Source organism: Pan paniscus, chromosome X, assembly GCF_029289425.2.
Source record: "Pan paniscus chromosome X, NHGRI_mPanPan1-v2.0_pri, whole genome shotgun sequence".
Taxonomy (NCBI): domain Eukaryota; kingdom Metazoa; phylum Chordata; class Mammalia; order Primates; family Hominidae; genus Pan; species Pan paniscus.
Window position 1 is genome coordinate 53,004,673 of NC_073272.2, and position 27,002 is coordinate 53,031,674.

At 40.1% G+C, this 27,002-nt stretch overlaps 1 protein-coding gene and 1 long non-coding RNA gene across 2 annotated transcripts in view; one reads left to right on the plus strand and one right to left on the minus strand.

The window, feature by feature from the left end:
• The window catches only part of LOC134729803 (uncharacterized), a 242,926-nt gene extending 217,232 nt beyond the window's left edge, over positions 1 to 25,694 (plus strand). Inside the window, exons 2-4 of the long non-coding RNA XR_010111256.1 lie at positions 21,328 to 21,437; positions 22,938 to 23,060; positions 24,960 to 25,694. This is a non-coding gene — a long non-coding RNA (uncharacterized LOC134729803). The remainder of the gene's footprint in view (positions 1 to 21,327; positions 21,438 to 22,937; positions 23,061 to 24,959) is intronic.
• CENPVL3 (centromere protein V like 3) lies at positions 301 to 3,398 on the minus strand. The gene has a single exon (XM_024927252.4). It carries the CDS (start codon positions 2,218 to 2,220, stop codon positions 1,357 to 1,359), a length of 864 nt encoding a protein of 287 aa, XP_024783020.2. The 5' UTR covers positions 2,221 to 3,398; the 3' UTR covers positions 301 to 1,356.
• Positions 25,695 to 27,002: the final 1,308 nt, after the last annotated feature.

The following is a 27,002-nucleotide window of genomic DNA, read 5'->3' on the forward strand; positions in this document are numbered from 1 at the left end:
GACAAGCTATTCCAAAGAACAAAGGAGGAATCTTGGGGAGTAGAGCAACATGTTGGAGAATCCAGGTCACAAAAACCTTCCCTTTAGGGAGGGGTAGGGGAAGATGGAAAAGAAGAGGTATGAATTGAAAGGTGGTAGCATCTCTATGTGAGGCACAGCCATGTCATCTCTCATATACATGGAAACACAAACTTACTTAATTGATCTCTTTTCCCTTCGTTGAAAAGGTAAGTCAAGTTAAACAATTCAACATCCAATGAAACATGTACAGAGGAGAGACAGACAGCAAGTAAAAGACATATGGAAAGAGTATCCAGGCCCTTTTACCAAAGTAGTAGAACAATGCAGACATTTATTAGAAGTTTGCTCCTTTGAAATATTATTATTACACTGAAAGTTGGCAAAAAGCTAAACATCCATCAGAGGAGGTTGATTACATAAATTATGAAAGATCCATATTTTTTAATTCTATGAAGCCATAAAATGATAATATTGATATGTATTATTGAACCCACCACTGATTGTTTGATAAAAATTTCAGATATCAAGAATTACATATAAATTAGAGTTGGTTTTGTAATATACAGCATAGAAATACATACTTTTCTATTATTAAATATTTACTGATTTCTGAATACTTACACATGTGTAAGATAGGTATTTAGAAAGATTAAAGAGGGCATACAGCACACAGACGTTTCTCATTCCTGTCTCCCATCTCCTTTCCCAGAGACAGTTTCTAAAACAAAACTGAGGAAAATACTAACATCATTCGTCTAATAAGAGCAATGAGGTATGTAATACTAATGAATCTTAAAACATATCATATAAAAAACACTAAATAACTGGACTAAGTAGTGCAAACGGGAATGTCTATCTAAAACACACACGTCGCACACACACGATAATGAATGGAAGACGTCCTAGCACATGTTTACAAACTGTTTGTGCGTTGCCGTCCTACACACCAGACGCAAAGCGCTGAAAACAACAAGCCTGTTCACAATAGCACCAGGAACGTACAGTACACAGGAATCATCTGCAGGTGATTTGTGACAACTGTAGGCAGAACAGTAAAAGCGAGAGATACAATGGATGGTTTGAAAAATCAGAGACACTCTTCTTCCTTATCGAATTGCAAGATTAACGTTGTACTACGCAGACAAAGGTGTGTTCAAGATTTGGATCGTAAGCGAGTTCACTGAAAACTAGCGGAGGGGAAGGGCAAATACTGGAAGGGAATCCGCGGTTTGACCAGGCCAGAAACACCTCTTTCACAGCATGGGATCTGTGCAGGTACTCGGACGCTCCCCGCAGGGCCGCCCGGGCCGGTTTCAGGCGGGCTTGCGGCCCCAATCACTGCTCCTGTTCGCGGGGACAGGCAGGGGCTGACTGGGAGGACGTCTTGTGGATGGCCTTGTGCTCCTCGGCGGCCTCCTCCCCCGGGTCGCCACCGCCGACCTCCTCGATGACCACGCTGCGCACGGTGCCCTCGTCCAGGCAGTGCGGGGCGACGCCGTACACGCGGGGGTCAGAGACAGCTGCGTGGAAACTCTGCACCCCGCACCTGCTGCAGAAGCTGTGCAGCGCCGGGTGCGTGTTGGACCGATAGGTGACGATGCTTTCTGCGCCCTGGAGCAGCGTGAAGCGCGAGGCCGGGACGAGGAAGTGGCGGTGCTGCTTCTTCCTGCACAGCCTGCAGCTGCAATCCACGACGCGCAGATCTGCAGGGGCCCAGACCGCAAAGCGGACCGCGCCGCAGTGGCAGCCCCCGGTGTGATGCACGAGGCCCGGGTACTCGAAGGTGTCCAGCAGGACCTTGGCGGCGCCCTCGCAGCTGAGGCCCCACAGTTTCCTGAACGTCTCCCAGCGCTCCCGCTGTGCGCCCAGGTCCAGCTCCTTAGGGGACTCGGCGGGCGCCGGCGGGTCCGGGAGTGGCGCGGAGGGCAGCGGATCTCTGGAGCCCGCCTCCCGGACCCGCCGCCACCGGCGCTTCCGCCGCAACTTTCCCAGCCACCTCTTGGCCGCCGCGTGGCTCCCGACCCCGACTTGGACCCGGGGGCACTGCGCGCGGCTGGCGCCCATGACCGCGATGGCCGCGCAGGCGGCGGGAGGATCCCCGGGCCGCTTTCGCCTCCGCCGCTGAGCAGTGGCGCGGTTCCTCACTCTGCCCATGGCGCCTGCAGACTCCCGAGCGCGTGCCCAGCCCGCTACCCCCATTTTCCCGTCAGTTGCTGAGCAGCCTCCTTGTCTGCGCCAGCAGGATTGGCCACTTGTTGAATGTGATGTAAAGGGACCCTTCCCTTGACCCTATCACAACAGCCTTTGCTGGCCCGAAATTCTGACTGAGCCTATCAGTTGCCCCTTCTCCTAAATGTTAATTTCTATTGTTGATTCAAATCATCAGCCTAACCTTAACATATTGAACCACTGAAAATACTGTAGATCTTTTAGTTAGCATGCAACAAGCAGGTAGATCAGCTTAAGAAAAAAGAATTATTCATCTACTATAGAAGAGACAGAGTCATACATAAAGCCTTGGGGGGCGAAAATGTGTGGTGTGTAAGTAGTTGTACCAAAGTTAAGTGTAGTAAAGATGATGATCCACAGTACTATGTTACATCAGTGGACCTAACCAGAGAAAATACAGGCAAAAAAAATTTACTCATTTAAATCCATCTTCTAAGGACAAGAGATAAAAGAAGAAACAGTATATTTATTTTTGTATCTGTGCCAAGAACAAATTAACAGCTCTGGCAGGCATGAATATGAAGTGGATATTTTGTTCTTTTAAGATTGATTTGGTTGATCGTTGGGCATAGTCAGAGGAGAGACCCCACAAAATGAGCACAGATCTTCTTTTCTGGGGTGCAATAAGTACCTGGGAAAACAGTGAGCAGTCTTAGGGAAGCTGCTTCTTGTGACTTAAGTAGTAACATCCACACACATGGGTTTTAAGCAGAGATGCATCCATCTACCCACAACCTAGATTCAATGATTCTTAACATTTTGTTGTATGTATCTATATGCGACAACTGTAGACAGAACAGTAATTCGATAGGAATTACATGTATCTGTATGCATGCATATGTGCATACATTTTTTCAAAAACATTTAAAGTAAGATACATACATTAATGCCATGTTGTCTCAATATTTCAGCACTCACATCCTAAGAATAAAGATATAATTTCTCTTTTTTTGAAGCTCAAGATTATGTATTTACTTATTTTTGTAAGTTCGGTGCTACATGTGCAGGTTTGTTACTTGGATATGTTGTGTAGTGGTAAGGTTTGGGGTTCTAGTGTACCCATCTCCCAAACGGTAAACACCGTAGTCAGTTGGTACTTTTTCAACTCTCATTTCCCTCCCACCCTCCCTGCTTTTGCAGTCCCTGTGTCTATTATTTCCCTCTGTGTGTGCATGTGTACCCACTGTTTAGCTTCCACTTATGAATGAGAATTTGATTTTCTGTTTTTGGGTTATTTTATTTAGGATAATAGCCTCAAGCTCCATCTATGTTGCTGCAAAATACATGATGTTATTCTTTTTTATGGCAGTGTAGTATTCCATGGTGTATATATAGCATATTTTTCTTTATTCAATCATCTGTTAATGGACACAAAGTCCATGACTTCGCTATTGTGAATAGCACTGCAATAAACATACCAGTGCAGGTGTCTTTTTGATGTAACGATTTCTTTTCCTTTGAGTAGATACCCAGTAGTGGGATTGCTAGGTCAAATGGTAGTTCTATTTTTAACTCTTTAAGAATCTCCATACTGCTTTCCACAGGAGTCGTACTAATTCCCACCAACACGATATAAACGTTTTCTTTTCTCTGCATCCTTGCCAACATCTGTTAGTTTTTGGCTTTTTAATAGTAGCCATTCTGACTGCTGTGAGATGGTATCTCTCTCCTTGTGATTTTAATTTACATTTCTCTGATAATTAGCAATGCTGAGCATTTTTTCAAGTGTTTGTTGGACATTCGTATGTCTTCTTTTGAGAAATGTCTGTTCATGTCCTTTGCCCACTTTTTAATGGGGTTATGTTTTTTTTCTTGTTGATTTGTTTCGTTCCTTATAGATTCTGGATATTAGTCCTTTGTTAGATGCATTGTTTGTGAATATTTTCTCCCATTCTGTAGGTTGTCTGTTTACTCTGTTGATTGCTTCTTTTGCTGTGCAGAAGCTGTGCAGTTTAATTAAGTCCAATTTGTCTATTTTTCTTTTTCCTGCATTGTTTTTCAGGTCTCAGTCATAAATTCTTTCCCTAGGCCAAACTCCTGAAGAGTTTTTCCTAGGCTTCCTTCTATGATTTTTATAGTTTCAGGTATTATGTTTAGGTCTTTAATCCATCTTGACTTAATTTTTGTGTATGGTGAGAGATAGGGGTCCATATTCTTCTGCGTATGGTGCTAATTTTCCCAGCACCATTTATTGAATAGGGTGTCCTTTCCCCGTTGTTTATTTTTGTCAACTTTGTTGGAGATCAGTTGGTTATGGCTGTGTAGCTTCACTTCTGAGTTATCTATTCTGTTCCATTGATGTGTCTATTTTTGTATCAGTATCATGCTGTTTTAGTTACTATAGCCTTGTAGTTATAGTTTGAAGTTAAGTAATGTGATGCCTTTGGCTTTTGTCTTTTTGCTTGTGATTGCTTTGACTATTTACTCTTTTTTTGGTTCCATATGAATTTTAGAATTTATTTCTAATTCTGTGAAAAATGATATTGGTAATTTGATAGAAATTACATTGAATCTGTAGATTAATTTGGGCAGTATGGTCATTTTCATATTATTAATTCTTCTTCTTCTTCTTCTTTTTTGAGACAGAATTTTGCTCTTGTTGCCCAGGCTGGAGTGCAATGGCGCAATCTTGGCTCACTGCAACCTCCGCCTCCCAGGTTCAAGTGATTCTTCTGCCTCAGCCTCCTGAATAGCTGGGATTACAGGCATGTGCCACCACGCCCAGCTAATTTTGTATTTCTTGTAGAGATGGGGTTTCTCCATGTTGGTTAGGCTGGTCTCAAACTCCCAACCTTAGGTGATCCGCCTGCCTCGGCCTCCCAAAATGCTGGGATTACAGGCGTGAACCACCGCACCTGGCTGATATTAATTCTTCTAATCCATGAGCATGGGATGTTTTTTCATTTGCTTGTGTCATCTACAATTTCTTTCAGCAGTGTCTTGTAGTTTTCCTTGCAGAGCTCTTTTATGTCCTTGCTTAAATGTATATCTAGGTGTTTTATTTTTTTGTGTGTGAATATTGTAGATGGGATTGAGTTCTTGTTTTTATTTTTAGCTTGAACACTGTTGGTGTATAGAAGTGCAACTGATTTTTGTATGTTAATTTTGTGACCTGAAACTTTACTGAAGTCCTTTATCAAGTCTAGGAGTCTTTTGGAAGAATCTTCAGGGTTTTCTAGGTACAAGATCAAGATATAATTTGTTATACAGCCACAATATCATTTTCACATCTACAAATCATTAATGATTTCCTAATATCTTCTAACTCCCAGTAGATGTTTAAATTTCTCCAATTGTTTCCTAAATGTGTTTTATAAAAAGATTCTTCCCTAAACACACTCTAATTAATATTTACACATCAGATTCAGTTGATATGTCTTTTTAATCTCTTCAATCTACAACAATCTCACCAACATTTATTTTAATAGGCCAGGACAGTTATCTGCTGATTTTGTCTGATTGTTTCCTGTGCCATTAGATTGCTCACTTATCTATTTCCTATATAACTAAAAGTCACATCTAAAGGCTTAATTAAATTCAAGTTACATGTTTTGGCAACTATGTCTCATAGGTGGTATTGCATACTTCATATTTCACCACATCAGAGGTTTGTGATACCAAATTATTCCAGTAGTAATAAAACTAAATGTTATCTCTTCACTAAAGTGGTAATTGCTATATTTTTCTATTATGAAAGCATGGTCTTTCCTTTGCAATAAGCAAGTAATCTTGTTGCAGGACAAGCAAACCCCAAATCGAGACTTAACCAAAAAGGGTTCTTGGCTTCACCCAGAAAGGATTTCAAGGGTTAGCTGGTAGTATTAGCTAGCAATCTTCTATTGAACATACTGCTCCTCTTAGAGCATAGCTAACTCATAGGCAGTGCACCCAGAGTCAGCAAAGTATGATGCTCTTGGCAACTGTATTTATACTTACATGGACCCTCTTTCAATTACCTGCAAATTAAGGGGCAGGTCAATGCAAATTGAGGGGTGAGTTATTTAAAACTTTCTAGGGGGAGGGGTGGTTCCAAGATGGCTGAATAGGAACAGCTCCAGTGTACAGCTCCCAGTGTGAGTGATGCAGAAGACAGGGGATTTCTGCATTTCCAACTGAGGTACCGGGTTCGTCTCACTGGGGCTTGTCAGACAGTGGGTGCAGGACAGTGGGTGCAGCCCACCTAGTGTGAGCCAAAGCAGGGCCAGGCATCACCTCACCTGGGAAATGCAAGGGGTCAGGGAATTCCCTTTTCTAGCCAAGGAAAGCTGTGACAAATGGCACCTGGAAAATCGGGTCACTCCCACCCTAATACTGCACTTTTCCAATGGTCTTAGCAAATGGCACACCAGGAGATTATATCCTGCGCTTGGCTCGGAGGGTCCCATACCCACGGAGCCTGGCTCATTGCTAGCACAGCAGTCTGAGATCGAACTGCAAGGCTGCAGCAAGGCTGGAGGAGGGGTGCCCACCATCGCTGAGGCTTGAGTAGGTAAACAAAGTGGCCAGGAAGCTCAAACTGGGTGGAGCCCACTGAAGCTCAAGGAGGCCTGCCTGCCTCTGTAGACTCCACCTCTGGGAGCAGGGCATAGCTGAACAAAAGGCAGAAGAAACTTCTGCAGACTTAAATGTCCCTGTCTGACAGCTTTGAAGAGAGTAGTGGTTCTCCCAGCAGGGAGTTTGAGATCTGAGAATGGACAGACTGCCTTCTCAAGTGGGTCCCTGACCCCCGAGTAGCCTACCTGGGAGGTACCACCCAGTGGGGGCAGGCTGACACCTCACACAGCCAGGAACCCCTCTGAGATGAAGCTTCCAGAGGAACAATCAGGCAGCAACATTTGCTGTTCAGCAATATTCACTGTTCTGCAGCCTCCACTGCTGACACCCAGGCAAACAGGGTCTGGAGTGGACCTCCAGCAAACTCCAACAGACCTGCAGCTGAGGGTCCTGACTGTTAGAAAGAAAACTAACAAACAGAAAGGACATCCACACCAAAACCCCATCTGTATGTCACCATCATCAAAGACCAAAGGTAGATAAACCCACAAAGATGGGGAAAAAACAGAGCAGAAAAGCTGAAAATTCTAAAAATCAGAGTGCCTCTCCCCCTCGAAAGGAATGCAGCTCCTCACCAGCAATGGAACAAAGCTGGACAGAGAATGACTTTGATGAATTGAGACAAGAAGGCTTCAGACGATCAAACTTCTCTGAGCTAAAGGAGGAAGTTAGAACCCATTACAAAGAAGCTAAAAACCTTGAAAAAAGATTAGTCGAATGGCTAACTAGAATAACCAGTGTAGAGAAGTCCTTAAATGACCTGATGGAGCTGAAAACCATGACACGAGAACTATGTGACAAATGCACAAGCTTCAGTGGCCTATTTGATCAACTGGAAGAAAGGGTATCAGTGATTGAAGATCAAATGAATGACATGAAGTGAGAAAAGAAGTTTAGAGAAAAAAGAGTAAAAAAAAAAAAAAAAAAAACGAACAAAGCCTCCAAGAAATATGGGACTATGTGAAAAGACCAAATCTATGTCTGATTGGTGTACCTGAAAGTGACAGGGAGAATGGAACCAAGTTGGAAAACACTCTGCAGGATATTATCCAGGAGAACTTCCCCAATCTAGCAAGGCAGACCAAAATTCAAATTCAGGAAATACAGAGAACACCACAAAGATACTCCTCGAGAAGAGCAACTCCAAGACACATAATTGTCAGATTCACCAAAGTAGAAATGAAGGAAAAAATGTTAAGGGCAGCCAGAGAGAAAGGTCAGGTTACCCTCAAAGGGAAGCCCATCAGACTAACAGCGGATCTCTCAGCAGAAACTCCACAAGCCAGAAGAGAGTGGGGGCAAATAGTCAACATTCTTAAAGAAAAGAATTCTCAACCCAGAATTTCATATCCAGCCAAACTAAGCTTCATAAGTGAAGGAGAAATAAAATCCTTTACAGACAAGCAAATGCTGAGAGATTTTATCACCACCAGGCCTGCCCTACAAGAGCTCCTGAAGGAAGCACTAAACATGGAAAGGAACAACTGGTACCAGCCACTGCAAAAACATGCCAAATTGTAAAGACCATCAAGGCTAGGAAGAAACTGCACCAACTAACGAGCAAAATAACCAGCTAACATCAAAATGACAGGATCAAATTCACACATAACGATATTAACCTTAAATGTAAATGGACTAAATGCTCCAATTAAAAGACACAGACTGGCAAATTGGATAAAGAGTCAGGACCCAACAGGGTACAGTATTCAGGAGACCAATCTCACATGCAGAGACACACATAGGCTCAAAATAAAGGGATGGAGGAAGATCTACCAAGCAAATGGAAAACAAAAAAAGGCAGGGGTTGCAATCCTAGTCTCTGATAAAACAGACTTTCAACCAACAAAGATCAAAAGAGACAAAGAAGGCCATTACATAATGGTAAAGGGATCAATTCAACAAGAGGAGCTAACTATCCTAAATATATATGCACCCAATACAGGAGCATCCAGATTCATAAAGCAAGTCCTTAGAGACCTACAAAGAGACTTAGACACCCACACAATAATAATGGGAGACTTTAACACCCCACTGTCAACATTAGACAGATCAATGAGACAGAAAGTTAACAAGGATATCCAGAAATTGAACTCGGCTCTGCATCAAGCGGACCTAATAGACATCTACAGAACTCTCCACCCCAAATCAACAGAATATACATTCTTCCCCGCACCACATTGCACTTATTTCAAAATTGACCACATAGTTGGAAGTAAAGCACTCCTCAGCAAATGTAAAAGAACAGAAATTATAACAAACTGTCTCTCAGACTACAGTGCAATGAAACTAGAACTCAGAAGTAAGAAACTCACTCAAAACCACTCAACTACATGGAAACTGAAGAACCTGCTCCTGAATGACTACTAGGTACATAACGAAATGAGGGCAGAAATAAAGATGTTCTTTGAAACCAATGAGAACAAAGACACAACATACCAGAATCTCTGGGACACATTTAAAGCAGTGTGTAGAGGGAAATTTATAGCACTAAATGCCCACAAGAGAAAGCAGGAAAGATCTAAAATTGACACCCTAGCATCACAATTAAAAGAACTAGAGAAGCAAGAGCAAACACATTCAAATGCTAGCAGAAGGCAAGAAATAACTAAGATCAGAGCAGAACTGAAGGAGATACAGACACAAAAAAACTTTCAAAAAATCAATGAATCCAGCAGCTGGTTTTTTGAAAAGATCAACAAAACTGATAGACCGTTAGCAAGACTGATAAAGAAGAAAAGAGAGAAGAACCAAATAGATGCAATAAAAAATGATAAAGGGGATATCACCACCGATCCCACAGAAATACAAACTACCATCAGAGAATACTATAAACACCTCTATGCAAATAAACTAGACAATCTAGAAGAAATGGATAAATTCCACGACACATACATCCTCCCAAGACTAAACCAGGAAGAAGTTGAATCTCTGAATAGACCAATAACAGGAGCTGAAATTGAGGCAATAATTAATAGCTTACCAACCAAAAAAAGTCCAGGACCAGATTGATTCACAGCCAAATTCTACCAGAGGTACAAAGAGGAGCTGGTACCATTCCTTCTGAAACTATTCCAATCAATAGAAAAAGAGGGAATCCTCCCTAACTCATTTTATGAGGCCAGCATCATCCTGATACCAAAGCCTGGCAGAGAAACAACCAAAAAAGAGAATTTTAGACCAATATCCTTGATGAACATTGATGCAAAAATCCTCAATAAAATACTGGCAAACCGAATCCAGCAGCACATCAAAAAGCTAATCCACCATGATCAAATGGGCTTCATCTCTGGGATGCAAGGCTGGTTCAACATACGCAAATCAATAAATGTAATCCAACATATATACAGAACCAAAGACAAAAACCACATGATTATCTCAATAGATGCAGAAAAGGCCTTTGACAAAATTCAACAACGCTTCATGTTAAAAACTCTCAATAAATTAGGTATTGATGGGACGTATCTCAAAATAATAAGAGCTATCTATGACAAACCCACAGCCAATATCATACCGAATGGGCAAAAACTGGAAGCATTCCCTTTGAAAACCGGCACAAGACAAAGATGCCCTCTCTCACCACTCCTATTCAACATAGTGTTGGAAGTTCTGGCCAGGGCAATCAGGCAGGAGAAAGAAATAAAGGGTATTCAATTAGGAAAAGAGGAAGTCAAATTGTCCCTGTTTGCAGATGGCAAGATTGTATATTTACAAAACCCCATCGTCTCAGCCCAAAATCTCTTTAAGCTGATAAGCAACTTTAGCAAAGTCTCAGGATACAAAATCAATGTACAAAAATCACGAGCATTTTTATACAACATAACAGTCAAACAGAGAGCCAAATCATGAGTGAACTCCCATTCACAATTGCTTCAAAGAGAATAAAATACCTAGGAATCCCACTTACAATGGATCTGAAGGACCTCTTCAAGGAGAACTACAAACCACTGCTCAACGAAATAAAAGAGGACACAAACAAATGGAAGAACATTCCATGCTCATGGGTAGGAAGAATCAGTATCATGAAAATGGCTGTACTGCCCAAGGTAATTTATAGATTCAATGCAATCCCCATCAAGCTACCAATGACTTTCTTCACAGAATTGGAAAAAACTACTTTCAAGTTCATATGGAACCAAAAAAGAGCACGCATTGCCAAGTCGATCCTAAGCTAAAAGAACAAAGCTGGAGGCATCATGCTACCTGACTTCAAACTATACTACAAGGCTACAGTAACCAAAACAGCATGGTACTGGTACCAAAACAGAGATATAGACCAATGGAACAGAACAGAGCCCTCAGAAATAATACCACACATCTACAACCATCTGATCTTTGACAAACCTGACAAAAACAAGAAATGGGGAAATGATTCCCTATTTAATAAATGGTGCTGGGAAAACTGGCTAGCCATATGTAGAAAGCTGAAACTGGATCCCTTCCTTACACCTTATACAAAAGTTAATTCAAGATGGATTAAAGACTTAAATGTTAGACCTAAAACCATAAAAACCCTAGAAGAAAACTTAGGCAATACCATTGAGGACATAGGCATGGGCAAGGACTTCATGTCTAAAACACCAAGAGCAATGGCAACAAAAGCCAAAATTGACAAATGGGATCTAATTAAACTAAAGAGCTTCTGCACAGCAAAAGAAACCATCATCAGAGTGAACAGGCACCCTACAGAATGGGAGAAAATTTTTGCAATCTACTCATCTGACAAAGGGCTAATATCCAGAATCTACAATGAACTCCATCAAATTTACAAGAAAAAAACAAACAACCCCATCAAAAAGTGGGCAAAGGATATGAACAGACACTTCTCAAAAGAAGACATTTATGCAGCCAAAAGACACATGAAAAAATGCTCATCATCACTGGCCATCAGAGAAATGCAAATCAAAACCACAATGAGGTACCATCTCACACCAGTTAGAATGGTGATCATTAGAAATTCAGGAAACAACAAGTGCTGGAGAGGATGTGGAGAAATAGGAACAATTTTACATGGTTGGTGGGACTGTAAACTAGTTCAACCACTGTGGAAGACAGTGTGGTGATTCCTCAAGGATCTAGAACTAGAAATACCATTTGACCCAGCCATGCCATTACGGGGTATATACGCAAAGGACTATAAATCATGCTGCTATAAAGACACATGCACACGTATATTTATTGCAGCACTATTCACAATAGCAAAGACCTGGAACCAACCCAAATATCCATCAATGATGGACTGGATTAAGAAAATGTGGCATATATACACCATGGAATACTATGCAGCCATAAAAAATGATGAGTTCATGTCCTTTGTAGGGACATGGATGAAGTTGGAAACCATCATTCTCAGCAAACTATCGCAAGGACAAAAAACCAATCACCGCATGTTCTCATAGGTGGGAACTGAACAATGAGAACACTTGGACACAGGAAACGGAACATCACACACCGGGGCCTGTCGTGGGGTGGGGGGAGGGGGGAGGGATAGCATTAGGAGATATACCTAATGTAAATGACGAGTTAATGGGTGCAGCACACCAACATGGCACATGCATACATATGTAACAAACCTGCATGTTGTGCACATGTACCCTAGAACTTAAAGTATAACTAAAAAAAACCTCACTATTATTAATAAAACACTCTGGAATACTTATTTTAAAAAAAACTTTCTAGGGAAGAGGTGATAACTTCTTGATTGTTGTCATGGCAAGCGTAAACTGTGATGGCACTGGTGGGAGGGTCTTATGCTAATGAGTAGTGACGGCGGCTAGGGATTGCGCTCATCACCATCTACTGGTTCCTGCTAGTTTCTTTGCTTCATCCCGTCTGGAGCAGATCCTGTTTTGGTCAGCAGGGTTGTGACCAGAAAACAAGTCCTGTTGGTCTCCCACCTCAATCTGACGGATATTATTTTGACACAGTGTAAGTATCTTGTTCCTTTACAGCTTTTTTCCTTGTGGTTTTAGAATCTGTCAGTAATCTTTGACTGAACCAATTATTTCACTGTTGTTAACGTTACAAAATGATACTTTTCTAATTCTAAATTCCCTTCTATTTTTATTAGCTGGTATTCACCCATAAAGACGAGCTTTTTCTCATCAACTGTGGATGGACTATTTTTTCTCCCTTAAAGGCAGGATACATGCTTTATTCTTTTACTTTAATTATCATTTTGCGGAATAGAGTTGGAGTAATAGAAATCTCCAATTATGAAACATTATTCTCCCTCTTTCTATCTTTCTCTCTCTTTCTCTGGGTATAACTTTGGATTCATGGATTTTTATTCATTTAATAATTTACAATCATCAAGTAAGTAATCGAATTATCCCAATTTTGGCCCATGGGATTTCTTTCAAACTGGTTCCTGTATCCTTTTGCATTTCTCCATTAATCTCTGAGCACTTCCTTGTTTCCTGGAACAACTAGATGCCCCAGTATCTCTTTGTAATTTTTACTTTTGCCATCTGATCCCTGGAATCACATATTTCTCCAAAGACCTCCGGTTCCTTTTAGCAGAGTATGATATTTAGAACCATACCTGGGCACATCATGACACATTATTTATTATCAAAATTTTTATTGAATAGTTGTAGACATGCATACTGTTGTAATATATAATACAGAGAGATCTCTTGTACCCTTTATCCAGTTTCCTCCAATAGTACCATTTTGCCAAACTATAGTAAGACAACTTGTATATTTGTATATTTTTATTGATAAAATCGACCAATTTTGTTCGAATTTCCCCAGTTTTAAATGTATTCATCTGTATGTGTGTTTGTTCTGTGAAACATATATATGTGATATATATGTGATATAGAACAAATACACACATACAGATATAGAGATAAGTGTATTGCATGTATGTGTGCATATATATATATATATATATATATATATATATATGTAGGTTTTATAGGTTCATGTCCCATCATTACAATCAGTAACACTGGTACCACAAATCTGTCCAACATTTCCAATATTTTGTCATTTCCAAAATTTTATATAAATGAAATCAAACAGTAAGTAACTGTTTTGAATTGGCTTTTTTCTCTCAGAATTATACTCTGAGTATCATCCAAGTTGTTGAGTGTATTGATAGTTCATTCTTTTTTATTGTTGAGTGGTGTGTGTGTACTATAATTTGCTTAAACATTTACCTGTTTAAGGATATCTCCCAGATTTTTAGCTATGACAAATAAATATTCCACAGACATTTGTGTACAGGTTTCTGTGTGAACATAAGTCTTCATTTTGCTAAGATGAAGAACGCGATTGCTAGAGCATATAATAATTGCATATCTTGTTTTATAAGAAACTGCCAAACTATTTTTCAGAGTGACTGTACAATTATACATTCTCACCAGCAATGCACGAGTGATCCAATGTCTCCATATCCTCCCCAGCATTTTGTGTTGTCACTGATTTTTATTTTAGCAATTCTGATACGTATGTAGTGATATCTCATTATGATTTTAATTTGCATCTCTCTCATTGCTAATGGTGTTGGGCATCTTTTCAAGTATTTATATGCCATCTGTGCAGCCTTATGTCTTTGCCCATTTTCTAATTGGGTTTTTGTTGGCTTTTATTTGTTTATTTCACATTTTTACTGTTGAGTTTAAGAGTTATTTGTATTCTGAATAGTATTTCTTTGTTAGATATATGGCTTGTAAATATTTTCTTTTAGTCTGTATTTATTTTTTCATCCTCTTCACAATGGTCTGAGAACTTTTTGGTTCTGAATCACACAGATTTTCTCATGTTTTTTTTTTCTCAAAGTTTTAATGTGATTCACTTTCAGTTAATTATCATTATTATTACTTTTTTGAGACAGGGTCTGGCTCTGTCACCCAGACTGGAGTGCAGTCGCCCAATCTCTGCTTACTGCAACCTCGGCCTTCTGGGGCTCAAATGATTCTCCCACCTCAGCCACCCGAGTAGCTGGGATTACAGATGCGCCCTACCATGCCCTGCTAATTTTTGTATTTTTTATAGAGATGGGGTTTCACCATATCGCCTAGGCTGGTCTCAAACTCCTGAGCTCAGGTGATCCACCCGCCTCAGCCTCTCAAATTGCTGGGATTACAGGCATGAGCCACTGCACCCAGCCCACTTTCAACTAATTTTTATATAAGGTGTTAGGTTTAGATCAAGCCTTTATTTTCTTACTTTCTGGTTTTTTTCCCCATAGGAATGTCCAATTTCCTTAGCACCATTTTATTGAAAAAGCTATCCTTTCTCCACTGAATTGCTCTTCCACCATTGTCAAAAATCAGTTGAGCATATTTGTGTCTGTCTATTTCTGGATTCTCTATTGTGTTTCATTGATCTGTGCAGCCATACCTGCCCCAATACCACACTGTCTTGACTACAGCCTTATTATCAGATAGGTAATTCCTCAAATTTTTGTTGTTTTTCAAGATTATTTAAGCTATTCTAGGACCTGTGTCTTTCCATACAAATTTTAGAATAAGCTTGTCTATGTCTGCAAGAACTTTGCTGGGATTTAGATAGGAACTACATTAAACCTATAGATCAGTTTGTGGAGAATTGACACCTTTACTGTACTGAGCCTTCCAATCAACTAACACAGTGTACTTCACCATTTATTTACTTCTTCTTTGATTGTTTTCATCACTATATTGTAATAGTGTTCAGCACACAAATACTGTTCATGTTTTGTTAAATTCATACCTATGTTTCTTGGGCTGCCATAACAAAATCCCATAGCCTGGGTGGCTTAAACAATAGAAATTTATTTTCTCACAGTTCTAGAGACTGGAAATCAGAGATCATGGTGTCAGCATTGTCAGGTTCTGGTGAGGGCTCTCTTTCTGTGCTCAGATGACCTTTCTCAGAGAAAAGCAGGGAAAGAGAGTGAGAGAAAGAGAGAGAGAGAGAGAGATTCCTTCCTATTCCTATAAATCCACTAATCCTATCAAATTAGAAACCCATCATTATGACTCAGTTAACCTTAATTATCCCCTAAAGGCCTCATCTCTAAATATATTTGCATTGGGGGTTAAGGCCTCAACAGATAAATTTGGTGGGGAGAGGACACAATTCAGTCCATAGCACTAAGTAGCTTGTTTTCTTTGCAGTAATTGTGAATGGTACTGTTTTTAATTTGCTTTCCTCATGTTCACTATTACTATAAAGAAATAGGATTAATTTTAATGTGTCGATCTTTTATCCTGTGACATGGCTAAACTCACTTACACTAAGTACTAGAATTTTTCTCTTGTATTAATACTAAGACTTTTTGGTAGACTCCTTGGAAATTTATACATAGACAATCATGTCATCTGCAAATAGAGATAATTTAATTTTTTCCCCAATTTGTATAACTTTTTAAAAATCTTGCTTTATTGCACCAACTGGACCTGGTATTATGTTGAGTAAAAGTGGTGAGATCATAAATCCTTGCCCTGTTCCCAATCTTAGGGGAAAACATTTAGTCTTTATCATTAAGTATATTAGCAGTTTTCTTGTAGATATTCTTTATAAAGTTTTGGAATTTGGGGCTTTTGACAAACTCTCTGTAACTATTGATAGGATTTTCCTTTTTCCGCTCTTTGATGTGTTGAATTACACTGACTGACTTTTGAATGTTGATCCAGGAGCCTCGAAACCCTGGAATAAATCCCACTTTATCATAGGCATAATTTTTTTATATTTTTGGGTTCATTTGGTTAGTGTTTGTTGAGGACCTTTGCATCTCAATTCATGAGAGATATTACTCTACAGTTTTCTCTTCGCATTGACTTTGTATGGTTTTAGTATCAGGGTAATACTGGCTTCATAAAATGTGTTGGGAGCTTTTCTTCCTTTTCTGTTTTCTCCAGGAAATTGTGTAAAATTGGTATTAGTTCTTCCTTTAAAGATTCATAATGTTCCAGTGAATATTTATTATAAGAAATTGAAACAATCTGGCTTTGGAGATTTTTTTTTTATCAGGAGCTTTTATAGTAAAAGTTACTTCTTTTTTATTGTTAGGGCCCTTCAGATGATCAATTGCATACTGGTGAGTGTTGGTAATTTGTGTTTTTCAAGGAATTTGTCATAAATTATTTAATTATCATAATATCCATTAATTATACTCTTTGTATAGTTTTCAAAGTGGTTACTCTAGTCGTTTTTTTAATTATTTATTTATTTATTTACTTATTTATTGAGACGGAGTTTCACTCTTGTTGCCCAGACTGGAGTGCAACGACGCGATCTCAGCTCAACGCAACCCCCGCCTCCCGGGTTCAAGCGATTCTGCTGTCTCAGCCTTCCCAGTAGCTGGGATTACAGGCATGCGCCACCACGCCTGGCTAATTTTGTATTTTTAGTAGAGACGGGGTTTCTCCATGTTGGTCAGGCTGGTCTCGAACTCCCGACCTCAGGTGATCTGCCCTCCTCGGCCTCCCAAAGTGCTGGGATTACAGACATGAGCCACTGTGCCCGGCCTACTCTGATTATTTTAATATTTTCATGATCTGTAGTGATATTCCTATTTAATTACTGATACTGTTGATTTGTGTATTTTTTTTCTTCTTTCGTTCAGTCTGCTAAAGGTTTATCAATGTTGGTGATTTTTTTTTTTTTGAAGAACCAACTTTTTGTTTCATTGATTTTCTCTATTATTGTCATGTTTTCAATTTCATTAATTTGTGTTCTTGTCTTCTTTTTTAATTATTATTATTTTTTTTTTTTGAGACAGAATCTCCCTCTGTCACCCAGGCTGGAGTGCAGTGGGTGTAATCTCGGCTCACTGCAACCTCTGCCTCCCAGGTTCAAGTGATTCTCCCGCCTCAGTTTCCCAAGTAGCTGGGATTACAGGAGCTCACCACCATGCCCAGCTAATTTTTGTATTTTTAGTAGAGACGGCGTTTCACCATGTTTGCAAGGCTGGTCTTGAATTCCTGACCTCAGGTGATCTACCCGCCTTGGCTTCCCAAAGTGCTGGGATTACAGGTGTGAGTCATCACCCCTGGCCGGTGTTCTTGTCTTTATTATTCCTTTCCTTCTGTCCATATTTTAAATTTTAGTTTTCTCTTGTTTTTCTACTTTCTTGATGTGAGACCTTAGGTTATTTTTAAAAACATTTTCTCATTCACTGCTATAAATTTTCTCAGCATTTCTTTAGCTGCATCCTACATATATTGATATGTTGTCTTTTATTCTCATCAGTTGTATGTATTTTAATTTTAATTTTGAGACTTCTCTTTGACCCATTTATTACTTAGTAGTGTGTTAATTTCTACATATGTAGAGATATACCTGTTTTAAAAAATTGATTTGATGATTTATTCCTTTATGGTTGCCTTTCCACTCGATTGTTTCCTGGGTTTTTTTTTTTTGGCTATGATTTTGGTGTCATACCCATGAAATCATTGCCAAAATCAATAGCATAAAGCTTTTTCCTTATGTTTTCTTCTAGAAGTCTTAAAGTTTGGGGTCTTACGTTTAAGTCTTTAATTCATTTTGAGTTTATTTTTGTACATATTGTGAGATAAGATCCAATTTCATTCTTTTGCATGTGGATAGCTAGTTTTCCTAATACTGTTTTTTTGATGAGACCATCATTTTCCCATTGTGTATTCCTGGCACCCTTGTTGAAGATCACTTGACCATATAAGTCTGGTATTATTTTCGGGCTCTCTATTGTGTCCCTTTGGCTAATTTGTCTGTTTTTTATATGTCTGGTTTTGGGTTTCATTTTGCTTTGTTTTATTTTTGAGACAGGGTCTCACTCTGATGCCCAGGCTAAAGTGCAGTGGCACAGTCACAGCTCACTACAGTCTCCACCTCCCAAGCTCAAGCTATCCTCCCACCTCAGCCTCCAGGGTAGCTGGGACCAAAGGTGCATGCCACCACACCTGGCTAATTTTTTTACTTTTTGTAAAGATGGGGTCTCCCTATGTTGCCTAGGCTGGTCTCGAACTCGTGGGCTCAAGTGATCGCCCCACCTTAGCCTCCCAAAGTGCTGGGATTACAGGCATGAGCGTCCACATCTGACCTATATGTCTGTTTTTATGCCAGTACCATACTATTTTGATTACTGTAGCTTTATAGTACACTATGAAATCAATTTTGTTTTTCCTTCTCAAGATTGATTTGGGTATTTATGGTCTTCTGTGGTTCCAGACGAAGTTTAGAATTATTTTTTCTATTCCCGTAAACAAACATGCCATTAGGATTTTGATAGGTTTACAATGAATCTGTAGATCACTCTGGGTATTAGGGATATTTTAACACTATTAAGTCTTCAGATCCATGAACACTTTCATTTGCTTGTTTCTTGTTTAATTTTCTTCATCAATATTTTGTAATTTTCTGTATACAAGTCTTTCACCTCCTTCAGTAAGTTTTTATCTATGTATTTTATTCTTTTTGGTGTTCTTGTAAATGAGTTTGTTTTCCTAGTTTCCTTTTTAGATAATTCGTTATTAGTGTATAGAAATGCAATTGATTTTTATATGTTGATTTGTATCCTGCAATTTTATTGAATACATTTATTCTAACAATTTTTAGAGGAATCTTTAGGGTTTTCTAAATATAAGATCATATTACCTGCAAAAGGGACAATTTTACTTTTTACTTTCTGATTTAGCTCCCTTGAATTATTATTATTATTTTTTGATTAATTGCTCTGAATAGGACTGCTGGTACTATGATGAATAGAAGTGGTGAAAGGGGCATCCTTGTCTTGTCCCTGATCTTAGAGGAAAAGCCTTCACTTTTTCACCATTAAGTATGATGTTAGCTCTGAGCTTTTTATATACAGCCTTTATTTGTTGAGATAATTTTCTTCTGGAACTCCCATAAGTCATATATTGGATTGCTTGATGGTGCTCTATGTTGGGAAAAAGTCTTATGGGGTGCCTGTATAAACTGGCCATAAAAACATGGAACAATAAGTTGTGGAAAGCAACAAGAGGCCTCTGAGGAGGAAAGCCTTCTTATCGCCATTATGTTCCCATGCTCTGAGTGAGACTTGGTCTCTTATCCATAAACATTGTGTTCAAGGAGAAAGACACTCCTTTGAAGCATTGGAATGTGGCCAGATGTGCAGGCTCCTAGTTAAGGCCGCTCCCACTAGCCACTCTCTGATAAGTTAAAGATATGCTGTTTGAGCACAAAGGAGATTCATTTAAACCGCTATTGCTATAGATTACGCCTATGACGCACTGCCTCCCTTTCACTGTTTCGCCCTGAACATCTGCTTCTTAGATTTAAGTGATCGTACTCAATAAATAGTGTGGAGACTAGAACTCTGGGCCTTTTGCAGCCTCCATTTTGCAACTGGCCCCCTGGCTCCCACCTTTATGAACTCTTAACCTGTCTCTTATCATTCCTTTGTCGCCACCAGACTTTGGGTACCCTACTGGTGGTGTTGAGGCTGGTACCCAATAGCTCTATGTATCTCTTAAGCTTTCTTCACTTTTTCATTACTCTTCTGTCTCTGCTTAAGTTCCTGCTGGTACCACCTGGAAAAAAGAAGGTGCTTCTTTTTGCCTTCCAAGTATCATAAAGTGAGTTATGGGGAATCCAAAGCAATGGTGCAGAAAGTGTTTCCCCTGATTTTTTTCCAGCCCCCCATCGCCAGTGAACTTTCCACTTTATCTCTGCCAGTGCAGACAGGAGTGGGCTGCCTTCCGCCATTGTGTGGAGGAGCAGGAGCCATGAGTCTGGGTGGAAGGTTAGGAGACCCCAGCCCAATTCACCTTCTGCCACTGGGTAAAGAGCCAGGAGACACCAGGCCTGGATTGTCTTAAGCCATTCGGTATAGGGCCAGGACCCACTGGATGTAGGTAGCGGTCTACCAATGGGTAGAAGATCAGGAGACACTGGCCTTAGGCTGCCCTCTGCAGTTGGGTGGAGTGCTGGAAGACACCGGGCCAGCTGGCATTAGCATTTCAGGTAGAAAGGCTCATCTCTGGCCTCCTGGTATGGGGCAGAGAGTATGTTAACCTACCTGGGTCCCCCTGTTACTGCTGTGGGTAGGTCTGATCCTGTCATTGCTGCTGGCTGGTGTAGGTGTGGGGGATGGATTGGTCTTCTCTCCTGCAGCTTTGCTGGTGCAGCTACTCCCGGCAGATCAGCCAGCTGCTGCCACTGGATATGAATCTCCCTGCTAAGTTCCTGCTAAGCTTTCCCTTTCCTGAACCTTTGTTCAGAGAAAGCAGGCTTTTCTTTTGCATTTCTTTATTTGTTTATCTATTTTTGGTCTAGCCTATTGGCAGTTTCTGGGTTGCACACCTCCCAGACACCCAGTTTGGGATACACGAGTGATATAAAGAAAACCTGGGGAGCTCATTATGGTGTCTTCCTCAAGTCCTGAGGCTCCTTTCCAGTCTACCTTCTTCCTATATTTGAGAATCTGTTAAATTATTTTCAAGATATTTAGTTGTATTTAGAGGGAAGGAAAAGGGAAAAGTAAGCCTATGCCATTGTCCCAGAGCCAGACTAAAACCACTAAGTTTTGACATACTACAATCTAAATATCTTTATTTTTTTTCTCTCTAGGTTACATTTCTGGTTCCAGCTAAGAAAGGTGATGAAAAGTTGCTTTTTAGACAAAATAAGCCCTTACCCTCAAAGGAAAGTTGCTCCTGAAATACAAGCAGAAATCAGTGGTAAGTCATACAGCAAATATCTAAAGCATTTTAGATATTTGTTTTTAGACTGTTGTCCAGGATCTGCTCTACTCACCTACAAGAAAGAAGGTGCTTCTTTTTGCCTTCCATTTTAGCCAATTGTCCAGGATCTGCTCTACTCACTCCAGAAAAATTGGAAACCAAGCTTCTACTATTTCTCTAAGTATTATACTGGAGCTAGTAGATTTTTATTCAAACACTTAAAGTTTCAGGACATAGTAAGGCAAGAAACAGAGAACATAATAAAAATGTGTTGTTTATCTCAGTTGCAATGAGAATATCTAACACCCAGATAATTGTTTCTAAGTATCATTTCTTAATGAAAGGAGCCAGGGGTCCTTGGACAAACCACTGATTCCAGGGATAAAGTATGGAAAGCATAGGTTAATGTGGAACATCTTAATGGGACAGAAAGTAAGGCAGCACTCAAAAAATTACATAGACTTGTCAAAAGGATATAGAACCAGCTTGAATGGGGCTCGCATTGCTTAAACCTAGGAAATTTGAGCTTTAGAATAAATAATTATAACAATGAGTTATAAAAAAATTGAATAAAATAAGAATCCATTAATCTGTACTATAAGTAAATAAATAAAGGAAAAGCTCTTCGTTACAGTAGAATCCCATCCAATAAATGTAGAAGAAATGATGCTGTTAGAAAAACACCATTTTATAACTACCATATAATAATTGTCTAGGACAAGAATCATTAATGAATACTAAAATTAGTGTATGGAAGCTTTGTGATTAATGGGATAGTTACACATTCTCAACACCTCTCTCACAAAACAGGTAATAATTACAAAGGAAAAATAATCAATTTGCGTTGGAGTAAGCTGGCAGACACCACTTTAACCACGTGATCAGGTTGCCAGAATCAATATTGGGACAATCCATATCATATGCTGGCCTTTATGATGTAACGAGAAAGACGTGTGGCGCTCCTGCCATATATGTCTAACTTACATAGAATCATGAGAAAACAATCAGCTAAGCCCCAAATGAAGGACACCCTACAATATCATTAGCCCGAACTAGCAGGCGTGATGTAGCCCAAACTACAAGGCATGATGCTGAAATGGACCTTTCATTAGGAGAAAAATCCTATAAAAGGCATTATTAGAAAAATTGGTGAAGTTCATTTAAACTCTGTAACCTAGATATTGTCATCAATGCAAATTTTCTTATTTTGATAATTATATTTATTCTTAGGAACCATAATGAATTATTTAGGAGTAAGACATAAAGTCTGCAACTTATTCTCAAATGGTTCAGAAAAAAAAGTTACATGTGTGCTTATTTGTGTGTATATATGTGTGTATAGAGAGAGAGGGAGCAAGAAAGGGAGAGATAACATGATAAATCAGATGGTAAAATGTTAACAACTAAGGAATCTGAGTGAAGGAGTAAAGGGTAAATGTGAATTTCTTGTACTATCCTTGTAACATTTCGTTTTTCTTTTTCTTTTTCTATTTTAAGACGGAGTCTCACTCTATCACCCAGCCTGGAGTGCAGTGGCGCGATCTCAGCTCAACACAACCTCTGCCTCCCGGGTTCAAGCCATTCTCCCCGCCTCAGCCTCTGGAGTAGCTGGGATTACAGGTGTGTGACACCATGCCCGGCTAATTTTTGTATTTTGAGTAGAGATGGGGTTTCACCATGTTGGCCAGGCTGGTTTTGAACTCCTGACCTTGTGATCCACTCTCCTCGGCCTCCCAAAGTGCTGGGATTGCAGGTGTGAGCCACTGCGCCCAGCCCCTTGTAACATTTCTATGTTTGAAGTCACCTCAACATAGAAAGTTCAGAATTTTTTTTCTAATCATACATCACAGACTGCCTGGATGGGAGCATATGTGTATACACACACACACACACACACACACACAGAGAGAGAGAGAGAGGAGTTTCAGGTAATTTTCATGCTGGAACTATGAATTCCAACTTGGTGATGCTATGCCAAGTAAACAGTAATGTCTGAAACTTTTGAACACAGATTTCAAACCAATTAGCTCCAAACCTATGTACACATAAATTCAAATAATAACATCACCATCTTTGAGTACTTATAATATACTTGGCACTGTTTTAAATGCCTAAAATGAATTATCTTAGTCTTTACAAGACCATTATGAGGTATCCTCTGACATGAGATAGTTGATATGATTTTCCTAATTCCACAACAGAAGAAGCAGAAGCACTTGCTGAGGCATCTCAGATAATGTGCTGAAGGTCATGTTGCCAGAAAGGGGTGTGGTGGGATTTGAACCCAGGTGGCCTGACACTGTGCCTGTGATCTTTAACTTAAACAAAGCACATGGTGCCCTAATAGTTTTGAAGTGGGGTGAGGCACGTAAATCCATATCCTTTGCGATCTGCTACAGGGGCCAGGTAAGAAACCTGTTCCTTGAATGCCCCAGGCTGTATCTGGCCCACAGGACCTCATCATGCATGCTGTTCCTCTGTCTGGACAACTCTTCACACACCTTCAACTCAGTTAACTGCCACTCACTTTTCACATCTGAACTTACTGGTCAGTCACTTGGGGAGACTGTACCCTCTAAACAAGATTATAGTTTCCTGCCACATGCCGTCAGAGCCCACTGAATTCTGCCTGTCACACAACATATTCATCACAGTCGAAGATTATTTACTTGTCTGCCTCCCCCAGCAGACTGTGAATTCTCTGAAATCAGGGTTCATGCTTGCCTTGCTCAGCCCTGAAGCCCCAAATCCCCACTGCACAGAAGTGTGAGGCTCACAGATCTGAGAGGTGAAATCAGGGAGTTAGTATGGGAATACTGGGGTATGTAGGAGTAATTCATCAACATCCTTTTTCTATTAATTCAAGTCAGGCTAAAACGGATGAAAAGGATTTACGTTTTCCTGGAATGGAAAATGATAGAGGATAAGATTAATTAGCCTGAATGAATCAAGATCGCATTCACTATTTGGGAAGGGTAAGCAAGAACAGACTGTGAGGGCAAGATGTTTATGGGAAATGTTTTTTTATTCTTAAAAACAAAAACAAAAACAAAAAAACTGCACTAAAGGGAAAACCAGCGACTCTTATTCTGTTGGACCCTATTGTGCCTGGATATGGTATCTGAAACTGTTACTATAGATGAAAGTATCATAAGTGAGATATCAACCAGATGCCAAGGACTTTCTTCCTGTGCCATATGGAGAAAAGAATCCGCTGCCTGCTGACTTCTGATCCTCCTCCCAGATTCTCATCCGTGCCTTTTGGTGTCCGCAAAAGATTCAAAACTACACAGAGCTATGTTTGTTCCTACGAAGTTCCACTGGAGGGCGCAATATCATTACTGTTACCAGCTAATAGAACGTGACCTGTTAGGGCTAACATGAATAATTTACAGCGCATTTTTATAAGCTCTCTTAGTATAGGCCACCCAAGAGAGAAAACAGTTTTGTGCCTTAGATGAAAGGACAACACAGGAAATTATAACAATGGTAACAATCCTTTTCTTCATCATCCCCCAGGAGTCCTGGTTGCTTCCTCTGCAAATCAGTGATGGCTTATACAAAGAACAGTATTAAAGACTCCGCGGCTGGACGCGGTGGGTCTCGCCTGTAATCCCAGCACTTTGGGAGACCGAGGTGAGTGGATCGCCTGAGGTCAGGAGTTCAAGACCAGCCTGGCCAACATGGTGAAACCCCGACTCTACTAAAAATACAAAAAATTACCTCGGGGTGTGGTGGCAGACAACTGTAATCCCAGCTACTCGGGAGGCTGAGGCAGGAGAATAGCTTGAACCCGGGAGGCGGAGGTTGCACTGAGCCGAGATCACGCCACTGCACTCCAGCCTGGGCAACAAGAGCAAAACTCCATCTCAATAAATACATAAATAAATAAAGATTCTGCTAACCTGTGGCGGGTCTGTTTGGGTCCCTGTGTATTCTTTCCTAGGAAAAGCATGAGGATTAGGGTTGGGCCATAGGGTCTCATTCCTCCAAGAGTAATGGAACACCAGCTGCAGCAGCTCTAGTCTGTAGCAAGGGTTCAGAACTTGTCCATGACAAGGTCTCAAAACCCATCTTTCAAGAAAAGCCAGGCTTGGCCCGTGGCTCTGCCTGCCCATACATTATTATCATCTGCCAAATACAATATAGTAGTTGATCAGGGGACAACTTCCAGGAAAACACAGCTGCAAGTCTCTCTGATATTTCATGGTTTTCACCACTAGAGAGTCCCAGAGGTGAAAGCTCTGAGGCAGGCTTCCCCACTTTCCAGGTAACTGCTATTTCTGGGAACTTTTAGTATACCCCACCTAGTGTACAGGAACACAAAGGGAAGCTGCTACTTTGAGCAAAGCATCCCTGTGTGTGGGCCTCTGATGTAGCGGTCGCTTTCTAATATGTCTGGTGTGATTATGTGTATTCATTATTCTGCTTTACAATAACCAGTATAAAACAGTGTGCTTTCTTTTGCTTCACTCTGACCTTGGACAAGTCACTCACCCTCTTTGAGTCAGCTTTCTTATTTTATAGTGCGTGGAAATGTCACCTATCTCACAGTCTACTGGAATTTGCCACAGTACCTACACATTTGTAATAGTCATATTTTTTTCTTTCAACAATATATTTCAGGTATCAACTGTATGCAAGACATTATTCTATGCACTTGAGATACAGCAGCAAACAAGAAAGACAAGATCCCCATGCCCATGTAGCATACATTCTAAGGGGCAGAAAGACAGACACAGTTTAAATATATATATATATATTTCAGACATTGATAAATGTTATGCAGAAAGTGAAGTCAGATAGCGGGATAGAATGTGAGAAGGCATGAAAGGAGCTGCTTGAGATAGAATGTCCTTTAAAGACCTGTCCAAAGATGTGACACTGAATGATAAGGATCCAGTATGTGAAAACTTGGGAGATCCATGTTTCAGCAGGCATAATGGTCCTGAAGTGATTTGATTGGCATGTTTTAGGGACTAAAAGAATTTCAGGCTGGCTGGAGAATGTTGGATGAGAGGAAGACTTGTAGGAGATGAAGTTGGAAAGGTAATGAGTGGCCAGTTCACATAGTAGTGTGAAGACATTTGAATTGTATTTCATTTTCAGTGCATTGAGGAATCACTGGAAGAGTTTGAAACAACAGAAGGATGTGATTTGATTTTCATTCTAAGAATCTCATGAATGGATGAAAATGAAGGATCAAAACTATTTTCTGAAAATACTAAAACATGATTGGCCATTTCCATTGTTGTTATTTGCACTGATGGTGCAAAAGCAATGATGGGTAAAACCGCTAGGGTCAGCACAAATCAAGGCAGTGGCATCAAACTACACCACACTACTGTACTAGTTGTCGAATTCCTCATTGCCACATGAAAAGAAACATACACACACACCCCATACATGCATATATATGTAGTCAAATCTCAACCCTTGAGTACACATCTTTTTAATATTCTTGAGGATGAACAAAAAAGTGAAAATGTACTGGTAAAGACGTTCTGTTCAGTACCAAAGCCAGTCTCAAGGAAAAGAAATTGTGTGATTATTTGAGTTGCT